Source organism: Oncorhynchus clarkii, chromosome 24 (genome assembly GCF_045791955.1).
Source record: "Oncorhynchus clarkii lewisi isolate Uvic-CL-2024 chromosome 24, UVic_Ocla_1.0, whole genome shotgun sequence".
Lineage (NCBI taxonomy): Eukaryota > Metazoa > Chordata > Actinopteri > Salmoniformes > Salmonidae > Oncorhynchus > Oncorhynchus clarkii.
The window spans coordinates 14,094,191-14,116,589 of record NC_092170.1 but is presented as its reverse complement, the minus strand read 5'-3'; the positions used below and the strand labels follow the sequence as shown (position 1 = coordinate 14,116,589).

General features: G+C 44.7%; 1 protein-coding gene across 22 annotated transcripts in view; it reads left to right on the top strand.

Moving 5' to 3' along the window:
- Positions 1-22,399, top strand: part of LOC139383126 (pleckstrin homology-like domain, family B, member 1b) — a 95,933-nt gene that overhangs the window by 67,937 nt on the left and 5,597 nt on the right. For 5 of the 22 annotated variants that reach the window (XM_071127454.1, XM_071127467.1, XM_071127453.1 and 2 more), the window contains 11 exons: positions 4,483-4,794; positions 5,868-6,014; positions 6,351-6,488; positions 11,603-11,758; positions 12,052-12,162; positions 12,688-12,777; positions 16,234-16,392; positions 16,823-16,969; positions 17,998-18,114; positions 20,830-20,932; positions 22,067-22,352. In XM_071127454.1, coding sequence (XP_070983555.1) covers positions 4,483-4,794; positions 5,868-6,014; positions 6,351-6,488; positions 11,603-11,758; positions 12,052-12,162; positions 12,688-12,777; positions 16,234-16,392; positions 16,823-16,969; positions 17,998-18,114; positions 20,830-20,932; positions 22,067-22,352 — 1,766 coding nt within the window. Of the gene's footprint in view, positions 1-4,482; positions 4,795-5,867; positions 6,015-6,350; positions 6,489-7,008; positions 7,069-9,081; positions 9,211-11,602; positions 11,759-12,051; positions 12,163-12,687; positions 12,778-16,233; positions 16,393-16,822; positions 16,970-17,997; positions 18,115-20,829; positions 20,933-21,317; positions 22,353-22,399 lie in introns of all 22 variants that reach the window. The other 17 variants (XM_071127470.1, XM_071127459.1, XM_071127451.1 and 14 more) reach the window with 11 other exon arrangements.

Below are 22,399 nucleotides of genomic sequence, written 5' to 3'. Positions count from 1 at the left end.
GTCTGGTGGAATGACACAGCGATTATGTTGACAGTATCAAAGAGACAGTCTGCAAAAAGTAAACATGCCCGAAGTGAGGTGGTGGGAATAGAGAGAACATACAGTATGCTTTCTCTGCAGACCTGGGTTCAAATAGTATTTTCTTCCAAGTATTTAAGCAGCACTGTCTGGCAATGGTATAGTCCCAAAAGTGCAAACCTGCCGGTATGGCACTCCAGGCAGGGTCGAGCAAATGCTCAAAGTATTTGAAAACCAAAACAAATGCTATTTGAACCCAGTTGTGATTCTCTATAGCCCAGGGCCTTGCACTGCCAGCCAGGTCCTGTTACATGGTATGAGAGAAAAGGAGAAAAGCTGCTGGATTTGTTGTGCCATTCAAACTTTAAAGCCCCAGGAATGCCTGCTGTCTGTATACTTTGTCCCTTAGTAGACTACATTCTTAGCAAACAAAAAATGCAAGGAACAGGAGACGCCATATTTCCTATGTTTGCGTCGGCTGTTGGTGTTGTCAGGCCTGCATTTTGTAAGCTTAATTACCTAATCATTGAATCCAGAGAGGGAAGGTGGCATTTTCAGATGAAAGCCAGTGAGATGTGGGTGTTGTGCATTGCAAATGGAGGCTCCACTGTTGTTGTGCTTCTCCCTCGTATCTCTAGTGAACATATTGTAGCCCAGGGCTTGTTCTTCTAACCCTCTTGTTAAGTAAAGCTGGCTGGCTCAGATTACAGGTTAAGCTAATGTAGGGTTTGGTGTGTAGAACCCCCATCAGAGGACCCCACTTACCTAAATTACAGGGAATGAGGGCACATCAAACAGGTCCAGAGCCTGCCTCCCCCTACCACCTGACAACATTAGTCATGTACTGCATGTATCCCTAGTTAGTTAGGTGTAACTAGTTTGTTTTGGTTGAGTAATGTTGATCTCATGGAAATAAAAACAGCACCATAAAGTTGATCAAATCGTCTCCTTCGTCTGAAAGTGCAAAACATACCTCATCTGAAAAAAATAAATACATTTGTGATTTACGTTTTATAATATTATTTGTCTGTGTTTCTGTCCGATCATTGTATTCTACTGATTGCCTAATACCCCTTTCACACTGCTTAGTCGAGCCGAGCTGTACTGAGCTGGCCCGGTTACCTTAACTGTGCTGGAATGAATAATGTAAAAAGAAAATCTAAGTTCAAGTCAGTACAGTTGGTTTCGACACAATAGAGTGAAGAGGCTACTAGTGTCTCTGTCAGACCAGAGTCGCTGCGTCTGCAGCCCGGGGTTAACAGCAGGGGCCAGTTGACCTTTAGGGGTTAGAGGTCACCTCAGACGTCACCTGGTGATTCAGCAGTCCATCACTGCTCAGAGGTGGGCTAGCACAGATCTTAGAATGTCACCTGTTTCTACATTCACTGTGTTTGTGAGACCCCCTGAGAAGGAGCTCTGGAGATTGGCAAGCTGTTGTTTCAGGGGTGCATGGGCAGTAGAGGTCGACCGATTATGATTTTTCAACGCCGATACCGATTTATTGGAGGACCAAAAAAAGCCGATACCGGGCAATTTAAAATAAAAAATGTTTAAAAAAATATGATAATAATATTTGTAACATTTTATTTATTTGTAATAATGACAATTACAACAATACTGAATTAACACTTATTTTAACTTAATATCATACATCAATGAAATCAATTTAGCCTCAAATAAATAATGAAACGCGTTTAAATAATGCAAAAACAAAGTATTGGAGAAGAAAGTAAAAGTGCAATATGTGCCATGTAAGTTCCTTGCTCAGAACATGAAAGCTGGTGGTTCCTTTTAACATGAGTCTTCAATATTCCCAGGTAAGAAGTTTTAGGTTGTTGTTATAGGACTATTTCTCTCTATACGATTTGTATTTCCTTTGACTATTGGATGTTCTTATAGGCACTTTAGTATTGCCAGTGTAACAGTATAGCTTCCGTCCCTCTCCTCGCTGGGCTCAAACCAGGAACACATCGACAACAGCCACCCATTTTTTATTTATCCGTTATTTTACCAGGTAAATTGACTGAGAACACGTTCTAATTTGCAGCAACGACCTGGGGAATAGTTACAGGGGAGAGGAATGAATGAGCCAATTGTAAACTGGGGATTATTAGGTGACTGTGATGGTTTGAGGGCCAGATTGGGAATTTAGCCAGGACACCAGGGTTAACACCCCTACTCTTACAATAAGTGTATTGAGATCTTTAATGACCTCAGAGAGTCAGGACACCCGTTTAATGTCAGAAAGACAGCACCCTACACTGCCCTGGGGCATTGGGATATTTTTTTTTTAGACCAGAGGAAAGAGTGCCTCCTACTGGTCCTCCAACACCACTTCCAGCAGCATCTGGTCTCCCATCCAGGTACTGACCAGGACCAACCCTGCTTAGCTTCAGAAGCAAGCCAGCAGTGGTATGCAGGGTGGTATGCTGCTGGCACAATACCTTTGACCCATGCAGAGCAAGGGGAACAACTACTCCAAGTCTCAGAGCGAGTGACGTTTGAAACGCTATTAGCGCACACCCTGCTAACTAGCTAGCCATATCACATCGGTTACACCAGCCTAATCTCGGGAGTTGATAGGCTTGAAGTCATAAACAGCGCAATGCTTGAAGCATGAAACTGCTGTTTGAATGAATGCTTGCAAGCCTGCTAGTGCCTACCATCGCTCAGTCAGACTGCTTTATCAAATCATACACTTAATTATAACAAAACACACAGAAATATGAGCCTTCGTTCATTAATATGGTCGGAAACTATCATCTCGAAAACAAAACATTTATTATTTCAGTGAAATCCGGAACCGTTCCGTATTTTATCTAACGGGTGGCATCCATAAGTCTAAATATTCCTGTTACATTGCACAACCTTCAATGTTATGTCATAATTACGTAAAATCCTGGCAAATTAGTTCGCAACGAGCCCGGCGGCCCAAACTGTTGCATATACCCTGACTCTGCGTGCAATGAACGCAAGAGAAGTGACACAATTTCACCTGGTTAATATTGCCTGCTAACCTGGATTTCTTTTAGCTATATATGCAGGTTTAAAAATATATACTTCTGTGTATGGATTTTAAGAAAGGCATTGATGTTTATGGTTAGGTACATTGATGTTTATGGTTAGGTACATTGATGTTTATGGTTAGGTACATTGATGTTTATGGTTAGGTACATTGATGTTTATGGTTAGGTACAGTCGTGCAACGATTGTGCTTCTTTTTTTTTTTATGCGCTTTTGTTAAATCATCCCCCGTTTGGCGAAGTTGGCTGTCTTTGTTAGGAAGAAATAGTCTTCACACAGTTCAACGAGCCAGGCGGCCTAAACTGCTGCATATACCCTGACTCTGTTGCAAGAGAAGTGACACAGAAATTCATATTAGCAGGCAATATTAACTAAATATGCAGGTTTAAAAAATATATACTTGTGTATTGATTTTAAGAAAGGTATTGATGTTTATGGTTAGGTACACATTGGAGCAACGACAGTCCTTTTTCGCAAATGCGCACCGCATCGATTATATGCAACGCAGGACACGCTAGATAAACTAGTAATATCATCAACCATGTGTAGTTAACTAGTGATTATGATTGATTTGTTTTTTATAAGATAAGTTTAATGCTAGCTAGCAACTTACTATGGCTTCTTACTGCATTCGCGTACAGGCAGGCTCCTCGTGGAGTGCAATGAGAGGCAGGTTGTCAGAGCGTTGGACTAGTTAACTGTAAGGTTGCAATATTGAATCCCCGAGCTGACAAGGTAAAAATCTGTCGTTCTGCCCCTAAACAAGGCAGTTAACCCACCGTTTCTAGGCCGTCATTGAAAATAAGAATGACTTGCCTATTTAAATAAAGGTATAAAAAAAAAATATGCCAAATCGGTGTCCAAAAATACAGATTTTCGATTGTTATGAAAACTTGAAATCGGCCCTAATTAATCGGCCATTCCGATTAATCGGTCGACCTCTAATGGGCGGCCTATATGTCTGCTCATTGGGATCAAGACATGGTCGTAGGATAGTACCTACTGTTAAACTGCTAACTTCCATTGACTTCGATTTGGGTTTTTCCCTGACCATGTGACCTGGCTCTTGGTGTCAGCTATAGACAATGACACTAACTATGAACACACCTACATCCACAGACATGTCGGTTAATGGAGTTTTGTTATGTTTGGTAGGAGTGTGCTCTGTACTGCATATTAGACAGGCTTGGTCTGGAGCTAGATCTGTCCCTGATAAGACCTGGTTCCTCCACACAGGAAAGTAGCCATCACTGAGGGGGAAGGTGGGTTCTGGGGAAGGGTCCTTTTAATCTCCACCCACCTCTGAATTGCTCATTTCCAGATTGGCATCAGTGGCAGCCACACACACAGGAAATGAGATTTGGGGCGAGGAGGAGGACATATTTGCCTTTGCAGCAGAGGCTGGATGTAATCAGTTCCTCTGCTTCTGTCTGTCCACAGGAGAGGCAGAGGCTAGAGACCATCCTGAACCTGTGCGCCGAGTACAACAAGGGCGATGGGCCCTTTGGGGGTGAGGCAGAGGGGAGGATGGGCTTCCCTGGGGGCCTGGGCCCGGGGGAGGGGGCGGCCAGGAGACCCTCTATGGACAGCTTGGTGGGGGCCGGCTCGCTGCATCGTAGCATGGCCCAGAGACAGCAGAGGGAGAGCGACGAGGAGAACCTCAAGGAGGAGTGCAGCAGTACAGAGAGCACCCATCAGGAGGTGAGGACGCCACTTCCTCCACAGGCCCTCCACAATGGAGACCGATACCAGGTCAGACATAGGGCCGTCTATTATCACTTTCATCATTTCTACTACTTACTATGAGAACTACAGGCATGACATACTAGTACGTACTATGACAACTACAGGCATGACATACTAGTACTTACTATGGGAACTACAGGCATGACATACTAGTACTTACTATGAGAACTACAGGCATGACATACTAGTACTTACTATGAGAACTACAGGCATGACATACTAGTACTTACTATGGGAACTACAGGCATGACATACTAGTACTTACTATGAGAACTACAGGCATGACATACTAGTACTTACTATGACAACTACAGGCATGACATACTAGTACTTACTATGGGAACTACAGGCATGACATACTAGTACTTACTATGACAACTACAGGCATGACATACTAGTACTTACTATGAGAACTACAGGCATGACATACTAGTACTTACTATGAGAACTACAGGCATGACATACTAGTACTTACTATGAGAACTACAGGCATGACAAACTAGTACTTACTATGACAACTACAGGCATGACATACTAGTACTTACTATGACAACTACAGGCATGACATACTAGTACTTACTATGGGAACTACAGGCATGACATACTAGTACTTACTATGACAACTACAGGCATGACATACTAGTACTTACTATGACAACTACAGGCATGACATACTAGTACTTATTATGAGAACTACATGCATGCCGTTGATATAACAGCATGAAAGCACTTATTGCATGCATTGTAAGTAGAAATTGTTAGACATGGCCTAGACATGGCCTGACCTAGACATGGCCTGACCTAGACATGGCCTGACCTAGACATGGCCTGGCCTGACCAAGAATTCTGAAACAATTGATGGTCAAAATGACAAAGCATGAAGATAATGACATTTGTTTGCCAAGCAACAGTGTTTTACATGGAGACATGTGATGTGTATAGTCCCTCCCTAATGTTTGGATCAGTGTGTGTGTGTGCATGCAACATAGTCTGAAACAGTTAACTACTGCACATGGGCCATGCTCTTTGCACTTATATGCAACAATGTGCCTGCCTCTTCTGTCTCTCTCCCCATTCAGCATGAGGAGCAGTCTGTTTCTGGCGGCGTGGAGCGGACAGAGCTGGGTTACCTGGAGGACGAGAGGGTCAGAGTGCTGGCCCGAGTCGACGAGCTCAAATCACGAATCACAGAGCTGGAGCAACAGCTACAGGAGTCCAAGCAGGAGGTAAGAAAGTCCATCAGTTCAATTTCCAGATAGTAGGCTACTTCTAATATAAGGAATGATATGTGGGGAAGATAAAATTAAACTGTGTGTGTGTGTGTGTGTGTGTGTGTGTGTGTGTGTGTGTGTGTGTGTGTGTGTGTGTGTGTGTGTGTGTGTGTGTGTGTGTGTGTGTGTGTGTGTGTGTGTGTGTGCTTCATGCACGTTTAGTGACACAAACAAGCAGAAAGTGATAGCCTAGCGGTGCGTGTGACATTCTATGATTGGTCTGCTGTCTGTGGGGAAGCTATGTGATTGGAGCAGGGGGGCTCATGTGTGACGGGTGTGTCCCGTTCCCAGGCAGAGATGGAGCGGGCCCTGCTGCAGGGAGAGAGGCAGGCGGAACTGGACCAGGTAGAGGCAGAGACGGAGATCATCGGACAGCTGCAACACAAGCTAAACGAGCTGGAGAACGCCATCCAGAGGGAGAAAGACAAGGTCGGACCCTGGGGGAAAACACACACACCAAGCATACTGTCCTGTACACATTAAGCAGTCTTACCAACCGTAGATTAGTTCTTGCTCAACTTATAAACTTCTCATTCCAATGTTACGGTGTTGTATTTTAATGGAGAAAACCAATAGGAAAAGTGTTTTTGTTAATGAGCTGTTTTTGCACTCTGAGACAGTCCTTATTGGGAAGACAGGGAGGTGAGATTTTCGTTGATCTCAACATTGTGTTTAAACACAACAGACACAACCCAACCCGCTTTTCCCTGCGCTGGACTGTCTGTTATAGGGCCTGTTCAGGAGGATGGAACGTTACAGAACGTTCACATAGAAATGTATCCTGTAGAACAGATATACGATCTTCTGACGGATAGAAAAGGGATTCATGGCAGTTCTGTTCGTGATATTTCTATCTGCAGCGTTCCGAACGTTTCACATCACTGAATATACATCTTCTAAGCCTCAAAGGGACTGAACAGCCTTTCTGGTCTCTTGTCATTCCTTAAAGGCATTGCCAAATCCTGGATGGCCTCCCAAGACCGTATCTAGTTGGTTTTGCCATCCCAAGGTACAGCCATAGCACTCGCTCTTCAACCCCTCCCCCCCAGCGAGGAATGCTCCAACCTTTCACCTGTTATATGCATTGATGTTTTACCTTAGAAGAGCTGTGGATGATGGTGCTTAGACTTAAGTATGGGTGTTTTTTCTGTTTTTTTTCCCTTTATTTTCCTTGGTGGTTTCTCTCTCGCCAGGGCTTTTTTTCTTCTGCAGCTCCACTAACCATCCTCCATTAACTTCTAATCCTCTCACTGCTTCACTCAGCAACCTTCTCTCCTCCCCCACTGTCAGCCTGAAATCCATGTAGGTTATTAGCACTTGTCTTAAATGTGTCTCAAATGGCACCCTATTCCCTATATAGTGCACTACTTTTGACCAGGACTCATAGGGCTCTGTAGGGAATAGGGTGCCATTTGGGACATAGGTATGAATCGGTCCTTTGGGTTTCTACTTGGCTGAAGCTGAGACTGGATGCTAGTGGGTATGAGTGGCTTGCTACTAAAAGTATATCTGTCCACCACATAGTTTACAACATTACAGAGGGTCTCTATGTGAAGGCTTTACACAACTCTGTTGTTTCAGCTAGTCATGTCACTCCACTCGTATAGGCTTTATGTTGACACACTTAAACTGACAACCTGAAATGGGGGATTTTCTTGGCTTTCCTTAAGGCTCTTTTAAATCTTGTGATTTGTATATTACTGACCATTTCGGAGAGTGTCCTGCTTCCTGTGTTCAAGTAAGACCGTCAGGGTCTCACGGTTCTGTCTCAGCTACGAATTAAAACAAAAGCTTCAACTAGGAAAACGACCTGTATTGTATTGTCGCCTTCTCTACTTTTATTGCCATTGGTCACAGACAGAGGTGGAGCCAGAGCAGGGTGACAGTTAGGCAGATTGGAGAAAAGGAGTGCCACTCCAACCCCAAAGAACCGCCCACACCCCTCTCCCACCGACTGACTTTAGAGAATGCAGTAATGATAAAAAAAGATTCTGCAGAATGTTTCCCTCTCTCTCCTGCATGGTCTAGTCTACTGTCTATACAGTGGTGGCCCTCTAGGGGTAGTTTACAAGGCGCTTTCACTACAATCAGACCCAAACTCTGTCTCTCCTTATTCCACACATCCTCTCTTCTTCTCAAAACATGTTGGAGAAAAATATCCAAGGTTTTTCCATTTTGACCATCCATTGTGTTTCGAAGGAGGCGAGGAGAGCTATTCTATTCCCTCCAGGGGTTTTGATATCACAGCCTGGGTGTCAGTAAGGCAGTGGTGTAGCGCACTAGAGTTACCCATGCTGACACCGCCTGCACTCAAATGCAATAACAACAAAGATCATTCAGGCAATGCCTACATCCAGTTCTAAACCTGTTCAAAACTATCTGGACTGGCCTAAAGTATTCATACCAAAGTCACATGAGAATCTGGATGGGCTAATAATAATAATCATCATTTTAAAGCCACATGAAAATCTCTTCAGAAAAAAAGTCACCACCCAAAATAGAGCAATCTGACGTGAAAAAACAGCTGAGCCAAAACAAATACACTTCCCATTTCATGTTTGATGAAATAGCAACATCTCCTTTTCAATCGCAGACCAGTGTTTTCATGAGCATCGAACCCTGCAACTTAGAAATGTCTGTGAACAAGAAGTCTGTTCAGACCTGTTTGAGGCATGGGACATGTTTTATTAGGCACCGAATGGTGGGGAAAACTGACTTAAACAAGGAGGACATTTTGGCTTTCTATTGCAAAGCATTTTTAAAGGTTTTCAGCGTTGTGCCCTAATGAACACGGCCCTACAGTCCAGCACTTTTAAAGTTAGTCACTGGGGGATTGATTTCACAGTATTATAAACTCCATAGATGCCCCATGTCACTTTTGGCTTATCCACTGTTGTGACCTCTAACATCGGAAGCTTTTTGCATGGCGTGGATTTGAGCAGGTGTGTTTTTTTTGCTTTCTCTCTGTTGTCCCCCACTTCATCTCCTCCCTCCCACCCCGGACGGTGTGTTCTCTTTCTAGGAGAGGGCAAATGTTGACGCAGAGCGCCGAGCCCTGGCGAGCCTCCAGGAGGGTTACAGTGAGCTGAAGAACCAGCTTCATAACTGCCCCGAGTCACTGAGGGAGCAGTTACAGGAACAGCTCAAAAGGGTCAGTCGTCAATCCACCACCAAGACCATCAGCTCAACCACCCCTGAGACCCACCCCCAGAGACAGCAAGCGTACCACGCCCCCACCCACTACCTCCACCCTTGTCTCGGAGCTACACCTATCCACGATTTATCAAGGGAAATTCCAGCAGCGCCACATCGCTATTAGAGTATACTTACCTCCAGATTATTAAAGTACCCCGTAAGAGAATTACATGTTCAGGAGAAGCTGAAGTTGTATACTTATGGATTTACAAGTATGTCTACTGAGCTCCTGGATATAGTGCATAGAATGCTGCACTTAACTGTCAAAGATACTGAACTGGAATTCTAATTATATGATAACTAATGTAAAACATTCCTAACATCCAAGAAGATGGCATACCAATTTAGGGTAGGTTTCCTGGACACAGATTAAACCTAGACCTAGACTAAAAAGTATGCTCAATGGAGATTCTACATTGAAAGTGCTTCATAGCTCTGGACTAGGCTTAATCTGTGTACGGGAAACCTGCCCTTAATGATTATGCCAGATGCCAGTCGGTGATTGCTGCATAGTAGGCTACACTATCTTGGTATGATGATAAGACCTGGTGCATATCTCCTCAGATAGAGTTACTGGGACCTTTACCCCTTTAGCCCCTTGCCTACGTGCTAATGCCACAAGCTGCTGGAATTTCCCCTCTCTCCACCACACCTATGTGCTTTGCCTCTGAGCAAACGGGAGGAGTGTCAAAATGGCGTCTGGTGACGTCGGGGCGAGGTGCTGCATTGTGGTGATTTCTGGGTCATATGTGCATTGCATGCGTTTCACACAGGAGTGTGTGTTGTCTGTCTGGTTGATACAGTCTCTGAGTCTGGAAGCATCCCTCTCTTCTTGATTTGTGATGGCTTATAACCCCTTAATAACTGCTTACTAATCTATTAATGTCGGCACTTACCACCTCCACTTCCTGTCCTACTCTCTTTTCAAATCTTTCCTCTGAATGGAAATGTGTGTTTTGTGTCTGAATAATGTTTTATATCGTCAGCTCTCTGAAAAGTCAGTCCATAGAAAGTGAATCTTGCATTTTGTCAGGCAGTGCAACTATTTATCAGCCAATTACATTTAGCACGTTAGCTCTATTCACTTTGCTGTCCTATCCACGTAGAGTAGCATGACACATTGGCTGACTGACTACATGTACAAATGTTTTCCGTTGCGTGCACTGATGAACACGTCCCAAGTTTGCTGAAGACATCCTTCAGAGGTACGACAGGGGCCCTTGAGTGACCTGCTCTCCAAACACGAGGGTCTGGAGATGTCAGTGATGACATAAGTGTTCCGACGCCCCGAGCCTTCACTCGTTATCGTCAGTAACGCTCCGATGAACTGACCACAAGGGCAGGCCCTCGTCTTTCCCCCTCCAAAGCATAAGTGGCCCTCTCTCACAAATATGTGTGTGTGTTTCTTGGGTTTATCGATCTAAAGGGTCAAGACATTCAGTTGGGTTCTCACATTCAAATCAGCTATAAAATGCAGTATGAAGATAGTACTTAAGTATTACTACAGTAAAAGCACAGTATTACCTTTCGTAACATATAGATGGCCCTTTTGGTTTCTCATTTTTGGGATTAGTATTGGTGCAGCAGAGAAGACTGCTTGTCACCAATCAATCAAACTACTGGGCTAGAAAATGTTCCAACTTATTAGACTCACATGAGCAGAATGCCTGTAATATTGATAGCTGTGTATACCACATCATTTTCACAAGGGTATGGTGCTTCTGTATTGGTGGCATAGTGAAGTACAAACCAAGGACACAATAAAGAGTCTAATAGTAAAGTTAACCCAAACAACATAATATTAAAGTCTATCAAAGCATGATCAAAGTAGTCATATAGTGCCAAACAGAACTCCACCAATCCTTAGATAGAACCTCCATATGCAGCTTAGTCTGTCTAAAATGACAACGCAGTACTCTTCTGAATCACGTTCTTTCTGTGGCCTACCTACCGCCCCTGGTTGTGCTGGCTTGGCTTGGGCCTTGACCGCCCCGGCTCAGGAGCATGGTCATTGGAGAGAGCAAGGCGGGGGCGGAGGGGGTGACCCTGTGGTGACCTTGTGGGTCTGTCTGTCTGTCTCTTGGGGTTGGTAGATGTTAGTACTTTAGAACCCTTTTCACACTATTGTGCCAACCACACCAGACTCTGCTGGCTCGGGTATGTTCTCCACACATTGTGCTTTCTAGCACAATTCTAGCATCTATGGCGAATGGATGAATACGTTACCAGGCCAGCCAAATACAGCTCGGCTTTGCTTGGCTCAGCAGTGTGAAAACGGTATATTATAGGAGGCTGAGGCCTGGTGTGGTTGTAACCCATTGTGATGGGCTCTGTGTGGGGTTCGACAGGAGGGCGAGACCCTGGAGTCAGAGACAAAACAGTTTGAGGACCTGGAGTTCCAGCAGCTGGAGAGAGAAAGCAGCCTGGAGGAGGAGAGGGAGACCATCAGCCAGCAGCTGCTGCAGGAGAGGGCTGAGTACCACACCAGCGTGGCCAAGAGGAAGGTAATGGACTGGACCACAATGGCTGCTCCTATCTATTCTGGCAACCCTTCATCATATCTGGAGCTGTGAATATGAATGTCTGTCAGAGAAACATCCTAATTTCTGATGATGGCCAAATACCTTTCCAGGTTGAGTGTAAATAGTATGATTATTCACGTCAAGAATGGTGTTGGTGGGGATACCTGACAAAGACATGATAGACCATTACTGCTTTGTTTTTGGTGTAGTGTATATTTGTCATCTTGTTGAGTACCCCTTTAATTCAGCAATAACGCTCTAAACATGTCTTCCAGGACAAGGTGGCAGCTCTGGATGGCCAGGTCAGTCAGCTGGGACAGCAGGCTTCTCAGGAGTGTGACAGGCTGGCTAAGGACAGGAACCTTACCCTGCAGATTCTCCATAAGGTAACATTACAATACAGTTCATATCTGTCCCAGCAGCCACTCTACAATCTACTCATATACAGAAATGACATTGTGAAACCACTTTTGACCATGAAACCACTTTTGAAAATAACTAATTTGAATCATTATCGCTCTCTGGTCTTATTTGACAATGTGAGAATCACACACAAATACATTACCACATGCAGGGCAATGTGCCATGCCAGCCACCTCATATTAAGTCAATTAATTAAGAGCTCGTTGGCGGATTTCCCATTTGTAAGACATTTCACTTCATTACTCGGCACATGTGCTGCCTTGTCCCCGGCTTGTCCTCTGCAGTGGCACATTTTCTAATTTGGGAAAGAAACTATGGCAATCCATAATCAGGACAGAGTCAGATACTTACATACTTTCAGTAATGTAAGGTACAAGAAGCTATGTCTTAATACGAGCATACTGTAACCAGGGCATAGTGATGGGTGAGGTAAGCTGTCCTTTGGTCTTGTCACAGTCTCATGTGTTTCTGGTGTCTCTGTGTTCCAGGAGAAAGAGAGGCTATCGGCCTTAGAGAAGAGGTACCTCAGCCTTACCGGAGGAAGATCTTTCCCTAAGTGTTCCAGCACCATGAAAGAGGTGAGGGGTGTTTGTCTTACCGACTAAGAGGTCACTCCTACAGATATCAGTTATCTATCATGACCCAGACGGATGAACGGACCTCCACTCTGATCACTTGTCTAAAAGCCACACTCCTTAATTTGTGAAAGACCAACAAAGACTACCAACAAAAATTAACAATGGAGAAAATGCACTCCTAGATATTTTCATTTGTAAATAGTAGGCTACTAGATTTCTATGATACATCTGTTGTCCTCAATGATTTATTTCCCATGAGTGCAACATTACTTCAAGTACAAAATGACAGACTGTGGCTTTAAGAGAAATGTTATGGTTTTCATAGTTGAGGTTGTTTAACTGGTCAATAGGACTTTTTTACCTCAGGTGTTGGTCTGGTGTGTGCTTGTTCTACTGCTTGTGTGCCAGAGTAACCATTTATTTACTGTGTTTAACACGATGTAGTGTCGGCTTGTGAAGTATGACCTTGTTTTACATTGTGGTCGGATACAGTTGATAACATCAGTCAAACTGCTTTGATCGGATAATTCAGATCCGACTGATGTATTTTTTGGGATTGGAAACATCTGCAATTTGATGGTGGATTGCACATAATATCTCAACTCAGGCCAGTGAGATATAAATCTGGCCTGAATCCCTGGGCTGCGTTGTTTATTCTGAAAACATGAACCAATTAGTCTCGTGCTAAACTCCCATTCGGACACAACCTATCAACCTGCGTTCTCATGCATTTAGAGCAAGTTCATTACATGAGATGCCTATCAGTTTCATTGTTAAATTGGATATAATGGGCTCTTTTAGACCACTGTAAACTAGCCATATTAAACTGAGTATAACCCTTACAGGGGCACTCATTGTACATAACACCTATGTTTTTGTGATTGACACTTATTATCCCAGTACTGTATTGGCACCTAGTGTAAGTTAGAGGGACACACACCGTAACTGTACACTACAGCAACAGGAGCTGAAACCAGTGTCCCTGACTTCCTATTGAAACAGGAATTGCTCCATATCAGCCAGACTGACCTGTTAGAGGACTCCCACTCCCAGCATCCTCTCTGCCGTCCCGCTGCTTCCTATTTAAGCACCGCCTCTCGGTTATACCCAGGGGGCAGCCCGACAGAGGTAACCAGACTGTCAGTGTAACTGTTCCTGCATGACACCTGAGCTCACTCACTGTAACCCCCCTATGCACAGTCTGTTCGTCTAAAACTTAAAGGCCCACTCTGTGATATTTACAGCTTTATAGGAAACCAAGTTCTGAGGCTGGTGTTTTTAATGTTGTTTTTTCATTAAGGAGTGGGTCTTTCAGAAGTCTGTGAGTTATGTCTTGTTACACCCAATCACTCCCAGCAAATTGCACCCCACCCCCCATATGTAAAAACACATTCGGTGTGAGGCCCTGGAAGTACAATACTGATTTGAATGCCGTCATTGTTTGTCTTTATGAAATACTTGGTCTGTTGGATGAACTATGGACATTTTAATTGATGTTATCTCTTCAACTTTTAGAATGGGGAAAAGCATAAACAACTCTTGCTACAACTGGGATGTTAAGATGCTGTGTTTGTGTGAAGGTTTAGCCAGAGGCTCACATGCACAGTGCTTTCTCTCATTGAAGTGTACTACTCTGTTTGGCTTGTGTAGTGCACTTCTCTCTATTAGCATTTTGCTATCCTTTGAAGATGGGTAGAGCTTGTTGACATCTCTGTTATTGTATTCTTTCACCACGTGTTTTCACTTCTCCAGCTGGATGTGAGCCTTGGGAAATTATAGGGTAGAGAAGTGCTGTGTTCTTTGTTTTTTTCCGTTCATATAGTTGTTCGTGCTTTTCACACAAGCTTATGTGTTTGTTTTAAAAACACGATAAAACAGCATCTTGTCCCAGAAGGTTGTAAAGTAGGTATCTGCACGAGCACATTTTTGATATGGGTGCACATCCGTGTGTGTATGAGTATTCATGTTATGAAAAGGACGTGTCATGGAGTGAGCTCATGGCCTCTTGTCCTGTTTGGTTTGCGTTGCTTTGCGTTGCTTTGCGTTGGCTCTCAGGAGTACATGAAGCTCTCTGATGTCTATGAGATGTTTGGGAGTGATTGCCATGACACCCAACTCACCACCTCTGCTCAGCACGGCCTCTCGCTCACCCTAGATGCAGCTGTACCCTGCGAGGTACCATTGCCCTCTCTCTCTCTCACGATGCCTCTCTATCTCTCCTTATCACTTGCCCTCGGTTTCTGTTTCTCTCTTTCTCTCACTCCATCTTTTCATTCTTTCACCTGTTGCTCCTCTCTCTAGCTGTCCGCTTCTAGGTAGCTTACTGTAGTGTATTGGCTTTCTGCTAAATGGCCCTGTCCTTGATATAATCAGCTCTTCTGCATTACTGAATGAGGATAATGGTACCAGACCTGGATCAACTACATACAGTGCATTCGGAAAGTATTCAGACTCCTTGACTTTTTCCACATTTGGTTACGTTACAACCTTATTCTAAAATGGATGAAATAGTTGTTTTCCCTTATCAATCTACACACAATACCCCATAATGACATAGCTAAAACAGGTTTTTAGAATAAATAAATAAAAAAAGTATTAAAAATAAAAAATAACATTTACAGAAGTATTCAGACCCTTTACTCAGTACTTTGTTGAAGTACCTTTGGCAGCGATTACAGCCTTGTAAATACACCTGTATTTGGGGAGTTTCTCCCATTCTTCTCTGAAGATCCTCTCAAGCTCTGTCAGGTTGGATAGGGAGCATCGCTGCACAGCTTTTTGATGTTAGACCGGGTTCGTCCGGGCTCTGGCTGGGCCACTCAAGGATATTTAGAGACTTGTCCCGAAGCCAGTCCTGCGTTTTCTTGGCTGTGTGCTTACGGTCGTTGTCCTGATGGAAGATGAACCTTTGCCCCAGTCTGAGGTCCTGGAGCAGGTTTTCATCAAGGATCTTTCTGTACTTTGATCCGTTCATATTTCCCTCGATCCTGACTCGTCTCCCAAAAATGTCAAAAAAACTGTTTTCGCTTTGTCATCAAATTTAGAATAAGGCTGTAACGTAATAAAATGTGGAAAAAGGGAAGTGGTCTGAACACTTTCTGAATGCACTGGATGTCATATGCATTCAAGTACTTGCCAGTATTTTAGGTGAGCTTGATTTAGCTTGGGGCTTGCACTTTTGGAGCTTTTTCATTGATTCTATTGTACCAGGCAAACTGAATCAAGCACAGCTCAAGTATTTGACATATGTATTTGAGCCAGGTCTGGATGGTACGATGGGTTGATATTATAGAAAGACTATCCATGTGTGAGTCAGGTTTACTGCCATCTATTTCACTGTCCTTGTTGCTGCTGTTTTCCTCCCTGTTGACGTGTCCTCTGCCGTTGTTTCCCTCTTTCCTTCTTTGCCCTTTGACCTCCTGTCTGCCTTACTATCTGTGGCTCCCTGAATGAAAGGAGTACGTGACTGTGGGCCAGTTAACTCAGTTCTTTGGGATGCCGAAGGTCGAGTCCTCCCCTACCTCTCCTCTCCGGCCCCTCCAGTCAGGAGCTGGAGACCCCGCCTTCTCCTGCCTCTCCTTTCGTCACGGCTCCTCCCCCTCTCTCTCTGTTGAGGTGTGTCTGGTCTCTCGCTCTGTTTCTTCTCACCCACCTCTCCTCCACCTCTCGTTTGAAGATGCCCTGAATGCCCCCTCTACCCCAGTGGCCAAAGCTGGTTGGAATGACGTCATTACAACCAGTTTTCAATCATGTTTGTAATTGGTTGTAAACTGGTTCTATTGACGTCATTTCAACTAGTGTTTCCCCATTGAGACACTTTTATGTTAGCATTTGCTGATATTTCAAGAAGATGAACATTGACACACACAAAAAACATAACATTTAGAAAAATATTAATATTTCTATCACTTTAACAGATCCTCTTATTTGCTCATTAATGCTTTATTTTCTTAATTCTCTTCCTCCTCCACTCCCTTGCTCTGTCCACTCTGTTTTCTGCATCTCTGCTGCCTCTTACTGTGGACTCTTAACTGCGGCCCTCCAGTATCAGCCAGAGTGCAGTAGGCCTCAAATCCCCACTCTCGATTTAGAGCAGTGGTACCAGGAGGTGATGGCTGCTGTGGAGAGCAGCCAGCTCTGCCCCCCTCCCCCTCTCCCAGCTAAACCTCTATCCACTCGCAGGCCTATGCAGGTAATTCTCAGAGGCGCTGCCTTCTCCTTTCTCTTCCTCCCCTCTTCCATTGTTTCTGTTCTGTCTTCCCATGAAAATGGCTTTTCCAAGTGCATTGTGCTTTGTTGATTGATTTAATATATCAATGATGGTCTGTCTGGGCTTGCATGTCACTCATGCGTTGTGAATTCTTTAAGCATCTTCCACATGCTTTACGGTAATCTGTTAGTATGTTTTGTCAGTATTCAATCAAGCAGTAGTACCACTCATGGATGTCATTACATTGCACTGGAATATAAAATGTTCAACCGGGTTGAATCTTCAAAAGTGATCCTGTATTATGTGCATTGTATTAAATTTACTACCAGGTTATACTACAGTACACACAAGCACATCCAAAGGGTTGAGGTCAATTCCAAGTACTAAATTGACCCTAACCTGGGTATAGCCTAGACTGCAATCAATCTCTGATGATTTACTGGCACAATGAAAAGCCATAAGACCTCATGCTGTATGGCCAACTGAGGTTGTGGGACGAACCACCTGAAGGTTGTGGTTACACACTGACATCTGCCAGTAAAGCACTTTGACACTGACTCTGTCATTACACCTGTGGGAGGAATCAAAGGACCACCAATAAAAAGGATGCTGCTGGTGCTGACGTAATAATCACTGTCTCTGGCTGTGTCTGATGACAGTAGTAGTAGTAGTAGTAGTAGTAGTAGTAGTAGTAGTAGCAATTAAAGTTCACTCACCAAAAGTAGGTTGCTTTAGCATTTCGAAGATGTCAATCAATATGTTGGTTGAATTGAAATGTCAATAAATGTGCCTTTTTTGAAATGCTTTAGAAACCTATTGTTTTGTATTTGTACTCTACTCTCTACTTCTCACAGCATCTCCCACCAGACAAGTTTGGAATAAGCACCACAGTTTATATTCCTCATTCCATTTAATGTAATACATGTTTTACTATGTGCGCGGTAACCTCAAAAAAATGAGTCTACGGCGTTTGATAGCTGATCCTGGACCGTCTTCACTCCTCCTCCCAGGGGTTCCGTTCCAAGCTGGACAGTGATGCTGGACAGACGGTACATCAACCCAAAGCAGGCTCCGGATCCCATCTGCAGTACGTAGCCACTACACTGGGACGCAACACAACCTCCAAGGTAAACCTCATCACCTCCGCTCCATCACTACTGGTTGGCTAGTAGGGTCTTCAGCGATGATGTAGTAATCAACTATTATTATTTAAGGCTCATTTGAATAGTACACATTTGCTGCTAAATCTGAATTGCATCCTACTCAGGCCTAAAATGCATACAACCAAATGAAAATAGAAGGTACTGGTGTTGGAGGGTGGTCAAGTTCATGGCTGGATTGTGTAGTACTCTTCTGAGGCCATTTGCTGTAATCTTGTGATTTAGCTAGCTTCATCATAATAGTTCAGTTTCCATGAGAAAAGGCTACAAGCACATAGGGCCCTTGTACACAATCAATTTGAAGGTACACTACATGACCAAATGTATGTGGACACCTGCCAGTTGAACATCTCATTCCAAAATCATGGCCATTAATATGGAGTTGGTGTCCCCTTTGCTGCTATAACAGCCTCCATTCTTCTGGGAAGGCTTTTCACTAGATGTTGGAACTTTGCTGCGGGGACTATCTGCCAATCATCCACAAGAGCATTAGTGAGGTCGGGCACTGATGTTGGGCAGTTAGGCCTGGCTTGCATTCAGAGTTCCAATTAATCCCAAAGGCGTTCGATGGGGTTGAGGTCAGGGTTCTGTGCATGCCAGTCAAGTTCTTCCACACCGATCTCGACAAACCATTTTTTAAAATTTTTTGTGTGTTTTTTCTGTGTGTGAATTTTACCCCTTTTTCTCCCCAATTTCGTGGTATCCAATTGTTTAGTAGCTACTATCTTGTCTCATCGCTACAACTTCTGTACGGGCTCGGGAGAGACGAAGGTTGAAAGTCATGCGTCCTCCGATACACAACCCAACCAAGCCGCACTTCTTCTTAACACAGCGCGCATCCAGCTCGGAAACCAGCCGCACCAATGTGTCGGAGGAAACACCGTGCACCTGGCAACCTTGGTTAGCGCGCACTGCGCCCGGCCCGCAACAGGAGTCGCTGGTGCGCGATGCGTCAATGATATCCCTACCGGACAAGCCCTCCATAACCCGGACGACTCTGGGCCAATTGTGCGTCGCCCCACAGACCTCCTGGTCGCGGCCGGTTGCGTCAGAGCCTGGGCGCGAACCCAGAGTCTCTGGTGGCACAGCTGACGCTGCAGTACAGCGCCCTTAACCACTGCAACCCGGGAGGCCCGACAAACCATTTCTGTATGGACCTCGCTTTGTGCACGGGGGCATTGTCATGCTGAAACAGGAAAGGGCCTTCCCCAACAAAGTTGGAAGCACAGAATCATCTAGAATGTAATTGTGTGCTGTAGCGCTATGACTTTTTTTTAAAGGGGTATAGCCCGAACCATGAAAACAGCCCCAGACCATTATTCCTCCTCCACCAAACTTTACAGTTGCCACTATGCATTCGGGCAGGTAGCATTCTCCTGGCATCCGCCCATATTTTGTCTGTCGGACTGCCAGATGCTAAAGCGTGATTCATCACTCCAGAAAATGCGTTTCCACTGCTGCAGAGTCCAATGGCGGCACACATTACACCACTCCAGCCAACGCTTGGCATTGCACATGGTGATGTTAGGCTTGTGTGTGGCTATGCTCGGCCATGGAAACCCATTTCATGAAGCTCCCGACGAACAGTTCTTGTGCTGACGTTGCTTCCAGAGGCAATTTGAAACTCAGTAGTGAGTGTTGCAACCGAGGACAGATGATTTTTACGCGCTTCAGCACTCTGCGGTTCCGTTCTGTGAGCTTGTGTGTCCAACCACTTCGCGGCTGAACCGTTGTTACCCCAAGAAGTTTCCACTTCACAATAATGGCTCTTACAGTTGACTGGGGCACCTCTAGCAGGGCAGAAATTTGACAAACTGACTTGTTGGAAAGATGGCATCTTATGACGGTGCCACGTTGAAAGTCACTGGCCAATCTACTGCCAACGTTTGTCTATGGAGATTGCATGGCTGTGTGCTCGAAATAGCTGAATCCACTAATTTGAAGGGGTGTCCAGATACTTTGGTGTATATCGTGTATGTATCCTGCTCCGGTCACCTGGTGATTGATTAGACCTAGCATATGGTTATATACTGGTAAACAACAACAGGCATGTGTTACATGATAGTATCAGATTACATTTGATAGTATTAGATTATATTGCTCACAAGAACGAGAGCTTGATGTTTATCTGTAGCTGTTGTCATGCGTCAAAGGTTAATGCATAGCATATTCCATGTGTGGTTGTCTGTGTCGCACTTTGCTTTATCTTGGCCAGGTCGCAGTTGTAAATGAGAACTTGTTCTCAACTAGCCCTACCTGGTTAAATAAAGGTGAAATAAAATGTTAAAAATGCTTTATGTAAGTCCCATTCACTGGATGTCTTCTTGGCCAGTCAGTGACGACCACGCTGGAAGTAAGTATTTTTGTGTAAACCTTGATGGTTTTTAATATGTGTTGCATTGCATTGATATGTAACATTTTGTTGTATGTGTTTTTCGTTGTTGTTTTTTCATTTACCTTTATTTAACCAGGCAAGTCAGTTAAGAACAAATTCTTAATTTCAATGACAGCCTAGGAACAGTGGGTTAACTGCCTGTTCAGGAGCAGAACGACAGATTTGTCAGCTCGGGGATATGAACTTGCAACCTTTCGGTTACTAGTCCAACGCTCTAACCACTAGGCTACCCTGCCGCCCCAATTTTGAATTTAATCAATCACTCTCCTTCTTTTGTATCCTTCCAGAGCCCACTGATGGTTCCCAACAGTACAGGCAGTTTGCCACGGAACTTGGCTGCCACCATGCAGGACATAGAGACCAAGAGAGCGCTAGCCTTACAGCAGAAAGGTAACCGCCTTTTGGGAGGTTTACACCAGGCTACTCTGTCCCATGTTCTGGTCTGAGGCAAGAGTTTCCTTCTAGGGTTCCAGCAGTAAACATCAACATGGAACTAGTATAGTTATGTGTTTTAAGATGGTCCTCTCCAGGTTTCTGTTAACCACATTTGTTGTCTGTCATTTCAAGATTTCCTGTCATGCTTCAGAGAAACCACACCCTGTCCCTGTCTCCATCACCCCACTTCCCCCTCACCCAGTCTCTTCCTCCATGGTTGCCTCCTCCAGCTCCTTTTTAACCACCATGTTGTCCTGTTTGTCTCTCTGTCACCCTGTCTATCTGTTCCTCCATCCCAACCATCCCTCTCTCCATTACTGTCCTCCACTCTCTGCCACAGAGTCCTCCTTGCCTTCCACGTCTGAGTCTCCCTGCTCCACCATGGACAATCCCACAGACAGACAAATAGACAGACAGACCACTCAACCTGGGAGTGGGTTTGGTCTCGTGTTCAACTCATATAAACTCTCCCTTCTTCTCCATGTTCTTGTCTGTCTCCATCCTCCTGCTGAGAATCAACAATGCATGCGTTTGGTGGAAGCAGTGCTTTTCATCTGTCGGGGCCACCTTTTGTTCCCCTTTTAACTTTGCAGCTGTTTTTAGATGTCTGTCAGTTATATGATGGATAGCGAGCATGGGTTTGAATTGAAGATGACTTCCTTGGGTTACTTGATCATGTAGTATTGGTATTTTTGCTGCTACTGTACTTACGGAAGCTTTGGTGATGAGGAAACATGTTGCTGGTTGAATTGAGCTTGGGCTTTTGATAATGCCAAGTACATATATGTTGTATGTTTGATGTATGTGTGGGGCCTGGTTTCATCTGTCGCTGACCTGTGGTATCCTACTTTACATGGACTCACAGGCAATCTTTAGGTTTACTGCCCCTTCATAGCCGGGTGATGCTGATGATCATGACTTTTTGCTTGGCAAGTGGATATGAATCATGTGTGTGTGAGAGTTGGTTAGGGGGTGAGTATGTGTGTCTGCATGCTGAGAGGGCTGCCATACATCCTAGAACTGACATGATAGGGTATCCCTGGATGAGATCAAGCAACCCACAGATCATTTCTCTCCCTCCACCCTCAGGCCAACAGGTGATCGAGGAGCAGCGGCGTCGATTGGCTGAGCTGAAGCAGCGGGCTGCAGTGGAGGCCCAGTGCCAGTGGGATGCGCTCCACGGCTCTCAGACCCACCTCTACGCCCCCTCACACGCCCACGGCCCTCCCATGGTGCACCACTCCATCCTGCACCACCAGCCGCCATCGGCGGGCGAGCAGCCGTACGACACACTGAGCCTGGAGAGCTCCGACAGCATGGACACCAGCGTCTCCACAGGCAACAACTCGGCCTGCTCCCCCGACAACATGTCCAGGTCAGAGAAACACACACATGCATATCCTGGAACACACTCACACTGGG